This window comes from Capra hircus, chromosome 16, assembly GCF_001704415.2.
Source record: "Capra hircus breed San Clemente chromosome 16, ASM170441v1, whole genome shotgun sequence".
Classification (NCBI taxonomy): domain Eukaryota; kingdom Metazoa; phylum Chordata; class Mammalia; order Artiodactyla; family Bovidae; genus Capra; species Capra hircus.
This window is the reverse complement of record NC_030823.1, coordinates 54,847,659-54,861,282: the sequence shown is the minus strand read 5'-3', so window position 1 is coordinate 54,861,282 and position 13,624 is coordinate 54,847,659. Positions and strand designations below refer to the sequence as shown.

Sequence of the window (13,624 nt, the reverse complement as noted above, 5' to 3'; positions counted from 1 at the left end):
CACAATGGAACACTACTCAGCCATTAAAAAGAATGAAAGAATGTCATTTGCAGCAGCATGGATGAACCTAGAGAATGACTTCTCAGTAAGTCAGAGAAAGAGAAATATCACATGATATCCCTTATATAATGGGATCCTAAAAAGCCATGAAACAAATGTACTTATTTATAAAACAAAAACAGATTCCCAGACTTAGAAAGCAAACTTATGGTTGCCAGAGGGGAGGATGGGGGGAAGGGATAGTTCGGGAGTTTGGGATGGACATGTACACACGGCTATATTTAAAATAGATAACCAACAAGGACCTACTGTATAGCACACGGAACTCTGCTCAATGTTATGTGGCAGCCTGAATGGGAAGAGAGTCTAGGGGAGGATGGATACATGAATGTGTACAGCTGAGTCCCCTTGTTGTCCACCTGAAACTATCACAATATTGTTGATAGACTGTACTCCAATACAAACAAAAAAGTTAAAAAAAAAAAAAAAAAAAAACAAGGATTGCCAACAAACCCCAGAGGCTGGAAGGGACAAGAAAGGATCCTCCCCTTGAGCTGTCAGAGAAAATATGGCCCTGCTGACACCTTGATTTCAGACTTCCAGCCTCCACAACCAAGAGACACTCAAGTTTTGTTTTAAGCCACCCAGGTTTTGGTACTTGGTTATAGCAGCCCTGGGAAACGAATATAAGCAATGAAGAGAATAAAGACCCTCTACCAGGGAGCTTACTTTCTCTTGGAAGAGCCAAACAATAAACAAGTGGGGATAGTGTTAGGATGCCAACAGGGCAAGGTAAAGGAACTAGAAAGTGAGAGAAGAAAGATACTTGGGATTTTAGAAGGAAGGCCAGTGAGAAGGTAACATCTGAGAAACAGCAAAGTGAAAAGAGGCATCGGGCCATGGACAATCTGGGGGACCTCACTTCAAACAAAGGTAGCAGCAAGTTCAAAGGCCCTGCTCCATGTATTTGGGGAACAGCAGTAGGCCAGGGCATCAGGACAGAGTAGGGGAGGGGGTTGAGTGGCTGAAAGTGAGGCTAAGGAGGCAAGGGGATGCTTTTGAAAGCCATTGTAACAACTTGGCTTTTGCACAGAATGAGATGAGAAGCTTCTGGGGGTGGCAGAGGGGGGTGGTGGTTCACAGAATAGTATGATCTGACATGTTATAAAAGGACCCCTCTGGCTGCTGGAGAGAGTACAGACTATCGCAGGTCAAGAGCGGCGTCCCCTCGGAGGCCGCTACAACAGTTTATGTGTGAGATGACAGGAACGTGGACCACCGTGGCAGATGAAAGAGGACTGGGGAGACTGCAAAGACAGAGCTGCCAGAGTCCGCTCGGGAATCTGACGTGACTATAATGACTTGTCGGTTTGGGTCTTGAGCAATTAGCAGAAAGTGGTGACATTTACAGAGATGGGGAGATCTTTGGTACTGGTATCACAACAAATGCTAAAGGAACTTCTCTAGGCAGGAAACACAAGAGATGGGGAGATATGAGGGAGGCTAGAGTCTCCAGAAGAGGCCGAGGAGAGGAATGGAACCAAAGGTTTGCTTTTGGACTTATTAACTGGTAACTGGTAGAGTCAAGATTTGAATCCATTCCCATCTACCTAAGACTACAAATTTCCACCTTATACCACTACCATTGGCCTCTTCTTCTTCTTTTAGTATTTATTTGTTTAGCTGCATCCAGCCTTGGTTGTAGCACACAGGACTTTCATTGTGTTATGCGGGATTTCAGGCAGACTCTCTAGCTGTGGCGCAGGCTCAATAGTTGCACATGCAGGCTTAGTTGCTCCAAGGCAAGTGAAGTCTTAGTTCCCCCACCAGGGATTGAACCCATGTCCCTGGCATTGCAAGACCGATCAGGGAAAGGCCCCCATCAGCCTCTTCTTATGAAACTATGACTACTACTAAGAATGCGAAAAAAGCGAAAGTGTTAGTCGCTCAGTCGTGTCCAACTCTTTACTATACTACCATAGCCCACCAGGTTCCTCTGTCCATGGGATTCTCCAGGCAAGAATACTGGAGTGGGTTGCCATTCCCTTCTGCAGGAGATCTTTCCAACCCAGAGATCAAACCCAGGTTTCCCACACTGCAGGCAGATTCTATACCATCTGAGCCACCAGGGAAGCCCACTACTAAAATGATAATAATAAGTTGCAAATAAAATAAAGTATGATCTGAAAATTTCTTGCCACCTGAAATCCAGCAGCACTGGTGGACTGGAGGGGCAACTAGAAAGAGGGCATGGTTCCAGACCGTCACCTCTTGAGACCGGGGCTGGGCGTACCTCACACACACTGGCAGAGTGGGCCTCTTGGGATGTAAGGGCAGTGCGTTCAGAACACAGATACCAGAAGGGCCTCGTCCTGGGCCTCCGGAGGCTCAAGCAGGCTCTACGAGGATGCTCAGGAGAAAGTGTGTTCCCCGAGGGAGAGGGCTCCCTCCTCACCCTATTGCCCCTTTCTGTGCCAAGCATGATTCTGCACATGTCAGGGAGGAAATGAAGAGAGCCTCCAATGGTGATATGTCACTTTGGGGAAATCAGTGCTCAGTTGGGAGTGGGGACACTTTGACCGGCAAAGTGAGGATGGGGAACCCCCAGAGAGTCCTGCCTCTTGAAGTCCCTGGCCCCCATCCTCTCCCACATCTGTACAACCCCCAGGCCTCTCTCCACCTCTCCCTGCCCCAGACCAGTGCTTGCCACTATGGCTGCCAGGACCCTCAGCCCAGGCCCACAGCTTTGTAGGGTGCAGGCTGCCTGCGTGTGCACCCCTGTCAAGATCCATCATATCCACATGGCTGGATGGAGGAAGCCTTGTTATCATAATCAAGTTTGACAGAATAATATATGAAAAGCACCTGGCATGTAGTGTGCGGTCAATCAATGGCACCTGGCTTTTTCAACACATTATAGTTTTACACGTCATTTGCAAAAAGTGAGGTTATGTAACACACCTCTTCTTAGAGAAAAAAAAGCACATAGGAATAAGCATGAGACAAGGGGCTACCTCTAGGATTACACACCAGTTTAGCTCTGTGGCAGCCACTGCAATACTCTAATATCTGGGAAACACAGATCAGAAAGATTAGAGAATGACCCTCAAAGAAGAAACTGAATGTTTCCATATATCCCCTCGTTTTTGGATTTCCTTTCTATCTAGATAACCGCAGAGCATCAGGGAGGTTCCTGCTAGTTTACTATTTTATACATAGTTGTGTATATTATATATGTCAATCCCAATCTCCCAATTCATCCCACCTCCTCTTTCCCCGCTTGGCGTCCATACACTTGTTCTCAACGACTGTGTCTCTATTTCTGCTTCCCAAATAGGTTCATCTGTACCATTTTGCATATATATAACTGATTCACTTGGCTATACAGCAGAAACTAATACAACATTGTAAAGCAACTATACTCTGATAAAACGTTTTTTAACATAAACAGTAAGGAGGGCAGGCTTGCCTTTACATATAATAAAATTATGATAAGTCCAAAAAAAAGAGAGAAAGATGAAGGAAGTCTTTTTCTAAAAAAAGAAAGAAAGAAAAAGAAACTGAATTCTTTCCATCACTGCCTGTGGATTAAGGACAGTCCTAAAGAGACGTGTTAGACTGCATCTGTCCCACTTGGGTGAACAGGGCTAAGCTACCACCAAGGTTTATGGGAACTGATCCAGGGAAGTACAGATTTCTGGCACAAGGCCTGATTTTGACACACAGCCCTGAGGCTCCTCCTCCTCCCTGCAACAGTCCCAGCAACCCCAGGAACAGAGAAGAACCAGGGAAAAGCCATCTTGGCTATGAAGAGTGAGAAAGTAGGAGGCAAAATAGAATCATAGCACGTTAGGGTTACAGAGACCTCACTCAGAGAGGACATGTGACTTCTCCAAACTCATAGAGTCAGTGAGAGGCTTTCTCTCAACTCCCTAACAACAGCAACAACAACTTAAGTGTTTAAGAGGCTCTTTAAAGAGCTGCTCCTCTCCTTGGTAAATTTCAGGATGGGAATCGGATGCCAAGGTACAGATGTAGAAGGAAAGTCTCAGTGATAGGACCCCCTACAATGCACTACATCACTGGAAGGAGCCAACTTATCCGGACCAAGACCTCCCTCTCCGCCAAGAACGAATATGGGGAACATAAATAGTCTTTTCCATGGAACAAAGCCTTTTAGCAGCCTGCTGCAGCTGGCCAAATCCAAGATGAGTCACAGCCGCGGCTCAACTGGGAGATGGGCCCTCCTGCCCGAGGCCCAGCTTCCTCCTCAGGCTGCAATCTCCCACCTGCTAGACACTAGCAGCCCTGGTGGGAACCTTCTCAGGGCCATGGGAGTGAGGGACGTCTAAGACAAGAATTGTGTGGCTTGATAGGAGAGATTCACTTTTGAGTGCATGTATTAGGTGGCGCCGATAGTAAAGAACCTGCCTGCCAGTGCAGGAAACATAAGAGATGCAGGTTCGATTCCTGGGTCAAGGAGACCCCCTGGAGGAGGGCATGGCAACCCATTCCAGCGTTCTTGCCTGGAGAATCCCATGGACAGAGCAGCTTGGCAGGCTATGGTCCGCAGGGTCGCAAAGAGTCAGACACGTCTGAAGCGACTTAGCACACACACTCTCAAATAAAGGTGAGCCCCATTTCAGAGAGATCTACAAAACTGGGGATACAGAAAAGGCAACTAAGGAGTTCTAGCACGTAAGGACAGGTTATTCTGCTTTATAACAAGATTCCCCCACATGGCTGGGTAGGGTTACAGCTGTCCTGGGTCTATGCTGACATACTCAACAGCACGGGTCAACGCTCCAACCCATGGCCACAGGCTTAGGGACAGCCTTCTCCATTCACAACAGCCACATGTGAGCCACCTAGCTGGCATAGCGGAAAATGGCACAGTCAGGGCCTAAAATCTACGGAGACATGGGCTTGAGGGCAGGGACCAGGGACAGGGCCTACACTACTGTTCTGGAGGTGAGTTCACTGAAGCGGTATGTATAGTACCTCTTCAGTATAGAACTATAGTAGCTATGTTTTCTCAGGTCTCCCCCACTGCTGTTCATTGTGGCAAAAAAGTTACTCAAAAGATATCATATGTAGAAAATGTGCTCACAGAGACTGACCCATCTTCCTGCTGTCCTCCTCTAGTTTTGCTTACGGAGCGCAACCCTAAACTCAAATGTCATTCACTAGTTTACTCTGAATCTCCTAAACTTTGTAGGCCTCAACATTCTCATCTGTAAAATGCGAATGACAATGCTTGCAATGTTAGTAGAAGGACCAAAGATAATGTTCATGAAGCCCCTCGGTACCTAGAACACAGTGGGGCCTCAAGGCCTAGAGATTCTCATTATTTTTCAGCTACAGGGTGTAGAGGTGAGGTGGCTGTGAGAGACAGGAGTTCTGAATGATACAGGAGCTCATCTTGAAACAAAAAGGAGCTAGAGAAGGAAAGTGTTAGGGGCTGGGCCATTTCAAATGAAGCACTGTGTATGGGAAGCAATAACAAGTGAAAAGGATAGTAAGAGTTGCCAAAACTTATTTCATAGCACAGTCTCAGGGGAAAAGTTCTGAAAAAATTGTTAACAAGTGAATATGCTAGACCATATGTTCTAATGTGCCTGGGAACACGGGAGATTATGAAAAAGCAAGGGGTCCTTTGTTTCAGACTCACTATGGAAAGGCATGAATTACAAACGTTATTACGAAATCATAAACATAAAAAAGTAAGAGGAGGAATTTGAAACTCATGCAGTCCAACTTTCCACGTTACAGATGGAGCGTCACCTCTCACTGAGGGGCCTGCCTCTCTGGCCATCTGATGCGATGCAGCTGTGAGGGTCTGATGGGGAAGTTTGGGAACGCTTCTCCCTGGAGACCCTGGCCTGGCTGGTGCGTGCTTCTCCAGAAGCTGACCTGGTCCTGAGGTTTTTAGAAGTGCTTTTCAGTGCACTTTGAGCATGTTAACAGGGTAAGATTTTTCAGTCAACACTTTCTCTTCCATGGTCTGAGTTCCACCGAGTAATTCGTTAAATGGAAAATATCTGAACTGTGCCAGCTCCACCCTGTACGTGCATATACCATTCTTATATTCCAGTGTGTTTTTCCATCTCATGGAATGCAAAACATCTGGAGAAAAGAGAGATTCTTCCCCTCCCTCTTACATTAACAGTCTAGCCAGGTGTGAGAGTGTTTCCTGACCTTAGAAATTATTGTGTCTTTTTTTGTCATGTTAATAAGGCACATAATACAAATTTGTTTGCAATCCAATAATATATCCCATCCTGCTTTTAGAATATAATAAGCAATAAAAATACTTCTTGAACGCTCGTGTTCTAGCTAGGATAATACACTTGAAAGTTTAACTGGCAATTCAAGGCCATTTGTAATTAAATGCTCTAGAAATTCAGGGGCACAGATGGTTACCATTTAACATGGTCCTAGAAGGCCTCAGTGGAGCGGCCAGTGTAGGGGCTGACCCTGGAGGGATGTGTGATGTTACTTCTGTGAGCCCTTGAAAGGCAGGGACCAGGGCTCATCATCTATGTATCTAGAGGAACCGTGTCTCTAGGACCCAATGATACTCGGCAATTAATGCTTGTTGAACTGACTTAATTGACAGCTAGAGATAACAGTGGAGAATTTTCCAGGCAGGGGTAACAACACGAACAAACCCACGAGGTAGAGAGAAGCCTTCTGTGTTAGGGAACCCCAAGAAGAGTCCAGTTGCAGGAAGGCTTCCTGGGGGGAAATTCTGAGCACGACAATGACCCAGGTTGGATGGGCCCACAGAAGCCAAGATAAAAGGACTCTATCTTACCCAAGACAAGGAGAAGCCACAGAATTTTAGTCAGGGAGTAGAGTATGAAAATTAACCAGAAATTCCCTGGTGGCTCAGATAATAAAGAATCTGCCTGCAGTGCTGGAGACCCAGGTTCCATCTCTGGGTTGCGATGATCCCTTGGAGAAGGGAAAGACAACCCACTCCAGTATTCATATCTGGAGAATTTCATGGACGGAGGAGCCTGGTGGGCTACAGTCCATGGGGTCACAAAAGACACTACTGAATGACAGAAACTTTCAATTTCACAATGAACAGGGAAATAAATGTAGGTGCCCTTTTAGTTTTGCGTCCACCAAAGTGGACATCCTGGGTTCCAGTCCCAGCCCTGTCACTCCCAAGCTGGGCAATCTTAAGCTTAATTTCTCTAAGCCTCAGCTGTCTCATATATGACTTAAAAATAATAATAAGACCTATCACACAGGATTATAATCAGAACTAAATGAGATAATTCATGAGCAGTGCACAGTTAGTATAATGCCTGGGGCATGGTAAGCTCTCGATTAATTCACAGCTAAAGGAAAAGCCTCTAGAAGCAAGGAAAGACCTGCCATTTTCCAACTCACTGATGGTGATTCACTAGTCCACCGTTCATGCAGGCTGCACAGTACACACTGTATGGTTAAAAAATTAATGTATATTTTATCCTTTATGATTGCCAAACTATATAATTCTTTCACAACCCAGCTATGCGATCTGTTAGGCAGCCGAAACAGTGAATTCAATTCTTGCACCATGTCATTCTTATTCTCACCACCCCAACCAGCTATTGCCAGGACTGAATTGAAAAGAACTACAAAACTTTTCAAGAAAGTCTCCAAATTCAAATATCCCTTCTTTGCCGGCTCCAAGGATTAGCCTTTACTCAGCGACATCAAGCTCACAGCCTCCCAACGTGACTTGGCAGGAGCACAGAGTGTTTGCACAAGGCTCACAATTCAATACGGGCTCAAGCACTGTCTAAAAACTAAAAATTACATAGGACATCTTGCATATAAAACTACCATGATTTCAAATTCTTTTCTGATTAATAAATTACAAACTTACTGTCAAATATTACTGATTCATAGCAACATTTGTCATCATATATTTTCTTAATCCACAGATGCTAAATCTATTGCTACTCCCCTGCGAAAGTCTTTAATATCTCTTGACATTTTAAAGCAAACTCCCTGAGTGTGTTTGTCATGAAAAAACACCTAAATGACAAGAAAAAAGTTATAAATCACCTGTCTTGGGTACTGTGGAGCTGTGTGCCTAAGCCCAAGATAATAAATGCCTTGGAAAGAACCCAGTGATTGAAGCTATTAAAATAAGCAGAAAGGTGTTGGAAATGGCCTATCCCCTTGACTCCAAGAGCCAGGTGGAGATTTTCAACAGCAAGAAAAATGTGAGATAGAAGAAGTTTGCTCCCCCTCTCCTGCCCCACAACCCTCCCCGAGAAATGTCAGTACACAGAGAGACTGGCTGTCTCTGTACACAGAAGTACAGAGTTTTTATCCAAAGAGGAGTCAGCCACGAATATAGCAGAACGCAAGCATGGGATGCATTCACAGTGCCTCCACGTGGTTCTTACCTGTCCTGCCATTCAGAAGAATCGGCTTGCCCTCGAGGTCTCCCCTCATGGGGATGACTGTGATCTTATATTCCGTCCCCGGCTGCAGACCTGGAAACAAGCAGCCAATGCCGGGTTGAGTACGGGCTCTAGACCCTGGAGCCCCAGCACTGCTCTTCTGGGGATTCGGCAGGGCGAGGGGCGGGGCTGTGCATCTCCCCTCAAGACCACAGCCTACCTAAGGCAGCTGAAGAGCTGCAGGCCCAGCGGAACATGAGGCATCACTGAGGAGTTTACGGGCCAGAATGGCCGAGATGAATCTGATGAGGCTCCGGTTTCTTCCTTGGGCCATTAAGCACATATTTCCCAATTGTATCTATAGCCCAAATGTTTTTCTGCTCCCGACAATCATTTTCCCTCAAAAGTTTCTTTCCTTCCTATTGTAATAATTCACTTAACTTCTTCCTCTTTATTTTCTTTTTTGGCTTCACTTTACTCGGCCTTTTCTGTTTCTTTTTTGTTCTTAATTTTTTTTGTTTCTCTGTAGCAGCCACCTGAATGCTTGTTCCTCGTGGCACAAAAATTCAGACTTTGGTGACGAAATGCAGGCAAATGGTAGCATGTATGAGGCACACCCCACAAAACATTGAGAACCCCAAGATGACCTCTCAAGACAGAAATCAGAGGGTGGAGGGCAGGACAAAACCCCAGAGGGGGGACATACCAAGAAGCCCCTCACTTGCACCAGCCCCTTCCAAGGCCATGTGCTTGGGCATTCATGCTTATGTGTCACTTTGCTTAAAGAGAGTCCTGAAAACTGTGCAAGCCTCAGGAGCCACAAAACATTACCCAGGCCTGTGTGGCCCCTTTGTGGCAGCCATCTGATTTCCAGTCTTCCAGAGTTTGCTCAGTCACCTGGGATGAGGAATGCCCCACTCCTGGCTGCCTAGCTCAACTCCTTCCACATATGGCACTGAACAAACCAAGTTCAACCAATTTCTCAATGTCTTTCTCTCTCCCACACCACATACACACAGACACACACTCAGTTCTTCCAAAAAGAAAGCTTGTCTGCCATCAAATCCCCTCTGAGACACAGAGGCTTCCAAGGGGTTAGCTGACTTGGAAGAACATTTCAGATGTCTAATCTGCTACCCGGGTGCTCCGAGATCCTGGAGTCAGCCCTGGGATGCTGGAGCAGAGTCTTCAGGCCGCTCAGAGTGGGCTGACCTCTGTGAGCTCCTGGAGTCAGGGTTCAGGTGATTCTCAAGGCCTCGGAATCCTCTGTGCATAGCTGAGCCCTGTAGCTGCTGGTCCCCCCTGCTCACACAGTCCCCACCTCAGCATCCACACCAAGCATCTCGCATCCCCAGTGCTGGCTCTTACCTGTGATGTCATATCGGCTCTTGGGGTCACCGCTCTTGGGCACGGTGACCTCGGCCACCTCTTGCCCTGTCAGGGGGCCATACTGCAACTTGTAGTAGTCCACCTCGGTCAGGGGGTTCTCCCATTCCACGTCAAGGGAGTTCTCCGTCTCATCCGTCACCCAGGCAGTGCCAGGCACAGCAAGATCTAATGCAGGGGTCAGGGAGGGCAAGAGAAAGCGGTGAAGACCAGGGGCCCCGTCTGTAACAGGCTGTTGGCTACCAGGTCAGCTCCCATTCTTGACATTCTGAATGCAGGCTGCAGCCCCAGGACATGTCTTTAAAATGTGTCCTAACACGTAACTGTTGGTTTTCACACTGTCCATGGAGGACAGACTGTCTTCCAGGAAAACTTCTTCCCTATCCCAGCCCATTAGATGCCAAGCAACCCTCCCCGTCCACGTTGCCATGGCCAAGCCCTGAACCTCAACTCCGAGGCCAGCTGTCAACACACTTGGCATTGGGGGGCAGTCACACAGCTCTGAATCAAACATTCACTCTTTAGCTCTTCAGAGACACAGCCCCATGACAGGACTCTCAAGGCCATGTGGAGTTTGGGAAATATATTTCAAATTTCCTGGAATGCAACACTAGTAATACAACCAGCTCCTTCCCCAGTTTCCCAAATTACAGTTGTTTCCCTTTCTCTCAAATTCTCCTGTAAGATTTATCCCTAGGCAAAACTGTAAAATAGAAGAATTTTAACTTGGTCCTTTGAAGGATTCTTCCTGCACCTTCTACCAGATTTTAGCACCTCTCCCAGATACCTGATATCCTCAGCTGCTCTACCTATTGATCCTGTGAAGGAAGAAAGTAACTGCATAGTTCTTCATGCCCTGCTGGCTCAGTCGGTAAAGAATCCACCTGCAATGCAGGAGTTCAGTCGTTAAAATCGTGTCCAACTCTTTGCAACCGAATGGACTGTAGCCCATCAGGCTCCTCTGTCCATAGGATTTTCCAGGCAAGAATACAGAGTGGATGGCCATTTCCTTCTCCAATGCAATGCAGGAGACTGCAGTTCAATCCCTGGGTCAGAAAGATCCCCTGGAGAAGGAAATGGGACACCCACTCCAGTATTCTTGCTTGGGAAATTCCATGGACAGAGGAACTAAGCAGGTTACAGTTCATGGGGTTACAAGAGGTGGACACGACTGAGAAACTAAACCATACCACTGCCACATGAAGTATTAATGGCTAAATGTTCACCCATCCACTCAGGAGAAAATGAAAATATGATGCCTGTTACCAAGGAACGGATTGCTGGCGTGGCTCTGTGAGAAGGACTTTCGGGTGCTGGTGTTGGAGAGGGGTCTGGGTCCCTGGGAGTGCTTTGAATTCCAATGGCCACCTCCCAGGCCAGTGTCACCTGGCCTGAAGTTTGGAACAGGAAAGACAAGCCCTAGACTCTCAGCCTCGCCCCTCTCCTCACCTCCCATGCCTTGGTTCTGAAGGTGTTCCCACCAGGCTGACTGACCCTTTGTCAAGGACACAGAACAGAGAATTTGTGTATCGGTCAAGGGGCGAAATCTCAAGGCCTGTGGCTCTGAATGTTTCTGAATCTCTCTTATGGATAAAGAGCTTCACGGAGCCTTTTCCCTGAAGCACTTCCTCTGCCTTTCACCTGCCAGCCTCCAGGTTCTTCCCTCAAGGATGGCAATTCCTTGAGGGAACAACAGGTCAAGAGGTGAATAATGAAAATGACCCAAGGGTTACAGAAGGGGCACCACATGGCTCACAAGCGAAAAAGCAGGAACTTCATGAAAGAGCCCAAGGTGAGCATGGGGATAAGTGTCTCTCAGGCTGACGTTCCCCAGAGGAACAAACCAGAAAAGGTTTCACTTGAACTGGATTAGACGACTTTGCAGTCGTCTTTGCAGGATTTTACAAGTCCCCAGGGCAAGAAACCGGGAGTAGTTGCTAAGACTTTTAGTAACTGATGTCTCTGCTCTTCATTGAGAGACTGTGGGCACTGTCCTGGCTGAAGACAGGGGCAGTCAGACAAAAACAGAAAGAGAAAAGCAGCCCAACAGCAGGGCACTGGCTTGACTCTCACAGGTGGGCCTCTGTGTTCTCCCATTGAACACACACAATTTCACAGGGACTTCCCTGGTGGTTCAGTGGGTAAAACTCTGTGCTCCCAATGCAGGGGCCCAGGTTTCATCCCTTGTCAGGAAACTAGATCCCACATGCATGCCACAACAAAGATCCTTAGTGCCACAACCGAGACCGGGAGCAGCTTAAATAAAGAAACACAATTTCACAGGACAGCAGCAGCAGACAAATTAAGATGAAACAAGACCATTCCAAGATCATGTCTGCACACAGGCCAAACATGAACCGAACATTGTCCAAATCACAAAAATGACTAAACATCCTCCCTTCTGACTAATATGAGTGACTATTCCCCCTCCCTTTTTTTAAAAAACCAATGACAGCTTTAGTCTCCCTCTAGTCTGCCCTCTTTCTAGATAAGATTCACTAAGATACCAATCACAGGATTATCCCCAGTTCATGACAGTAGGCAATCGAAAGTAAATCCCTGCTTCCCTAACCCTTCTCTCAGATCACCTAACACAAGTCCAAATCCTACACCAGACCCCTCAAACACCGTCTTCCAGAGACACCCGTGGTCTGCCATTGTGTGCGCTCCCGTGAGGCAACAATCAATAAACCCAACTTGTTCAACTACAGGGGTGTTCTGAGAGGTCTTCGGCTAGAGGGCCGTGATGATGGCAATCACAAACTGTCCTCCCAAAGAGGATAAGTCCTTCACGCTCTTTCAAACACTGAGCTACCCCTACCCTTCTCTATTCTTGCCACCAAAATGGACAGGCAGCCAGATATTTCTGCAAAGATATTGCATTCCAAAGGCCCATTCACCTGGATCTCCCTGGACTTTCCTTCAGAGTTTAGGGGAAAATGGAGGCAGCTCATTTTTATCACACCTAGAACAGTGCCTTTTTATTTTTTTAAAGTCACTCAGTCATGTCTGACTCTTTGCGACCCCATGGACTATGGACCCTAGACTCCATGGAATTCTCCAGGCCAGAATACTGGAGTGGGTAGCCTTTCCCTTCTCCAGGGGATCTTCCCAAACCAGGGATCAAACCCAGGACTCCCACATTGCAGGCAGATTCTTTACCAGTTGAGCTACCAGGGAAGCCCAGGACAGTGCCTGGCAATGTTCAAATAAATGTTCAATAAAGTATGCTGAGAAAAGGAATGAATTTGAATCACTCAAACAACTAGGTTTCTCTGAACCCTGGAAGATCCTAGGCTTTCATAGGAATGAATAATTTCTAAAGAATAAACAGTATGTTTGTCCTTCCAAACATCTTGGTAGCATTTAGTGGTGCCCTAGAGATTCTGTCCCTCCAGATCCATCTGCCTTCCTGTTCTGTATCCCAGATTATGACCTCTATGAAATGTATTAGCTGGGTTCCCTGGCCCTCTGATTTCCGGTCATGTGCAGCCAGTGAGAGTCACCAGAAGACCAGAGGGCAGGAGAGAGAGTTTGGGCAACGGTTCCCCTTCACTGCCTTCTGATGAGGACACCGTGGACTGCCTGTGTTCCTCTACCAAAGGCACTTCATCAGGCAGCCATCTCCTAAAGCTCTTTCTGGGTCCCAGGACCAACTTCCATCCCCTGCCCCTTCAGACTGGGGTGGATCTCCACTGACACCAGCCCTGGAGTATTTCATCATCCAAACCCTATCTACACCTTTATAAATAACCTCTTCACTAAACTTTCTTAGCTGCTCCGTTTGTTCCCTCTCTTTCTTGCTGAGATGAATCTAACTGATACAG

At 46.8% G+C, this 13,624-nt stretch overlaps 1 protein-coding gene across 1 annotated transcript in view; it reads right to left on the bottom strand.

Annotated features, from left to right (window-relative positions):
* TNN (tenascin N) overlaps positions 1 to 13,624 on the bottom strand; it is a 72,416-nt gene that overhangs the window by 42,144 nt on the left and 16,648 nt on the right. Inside the window, exons 5-6 of the mRNA XM_018060625.1 lie at positions 9,780 to 9,965; positions 8,415 to 8,504 (exon numbers count right to left, since the gene is read on the bottom strand). Of these exons, the coding sequence (XP_017916114.1) occupies positions 8,415 to 8,504; positions 9,780 to 9,965 (276 nt within the window). The remainder of the gene's footprint in view (positions 1 to 8,414; positions 8,505 to 9,779; positions 9,966 to 13,624) is intronic.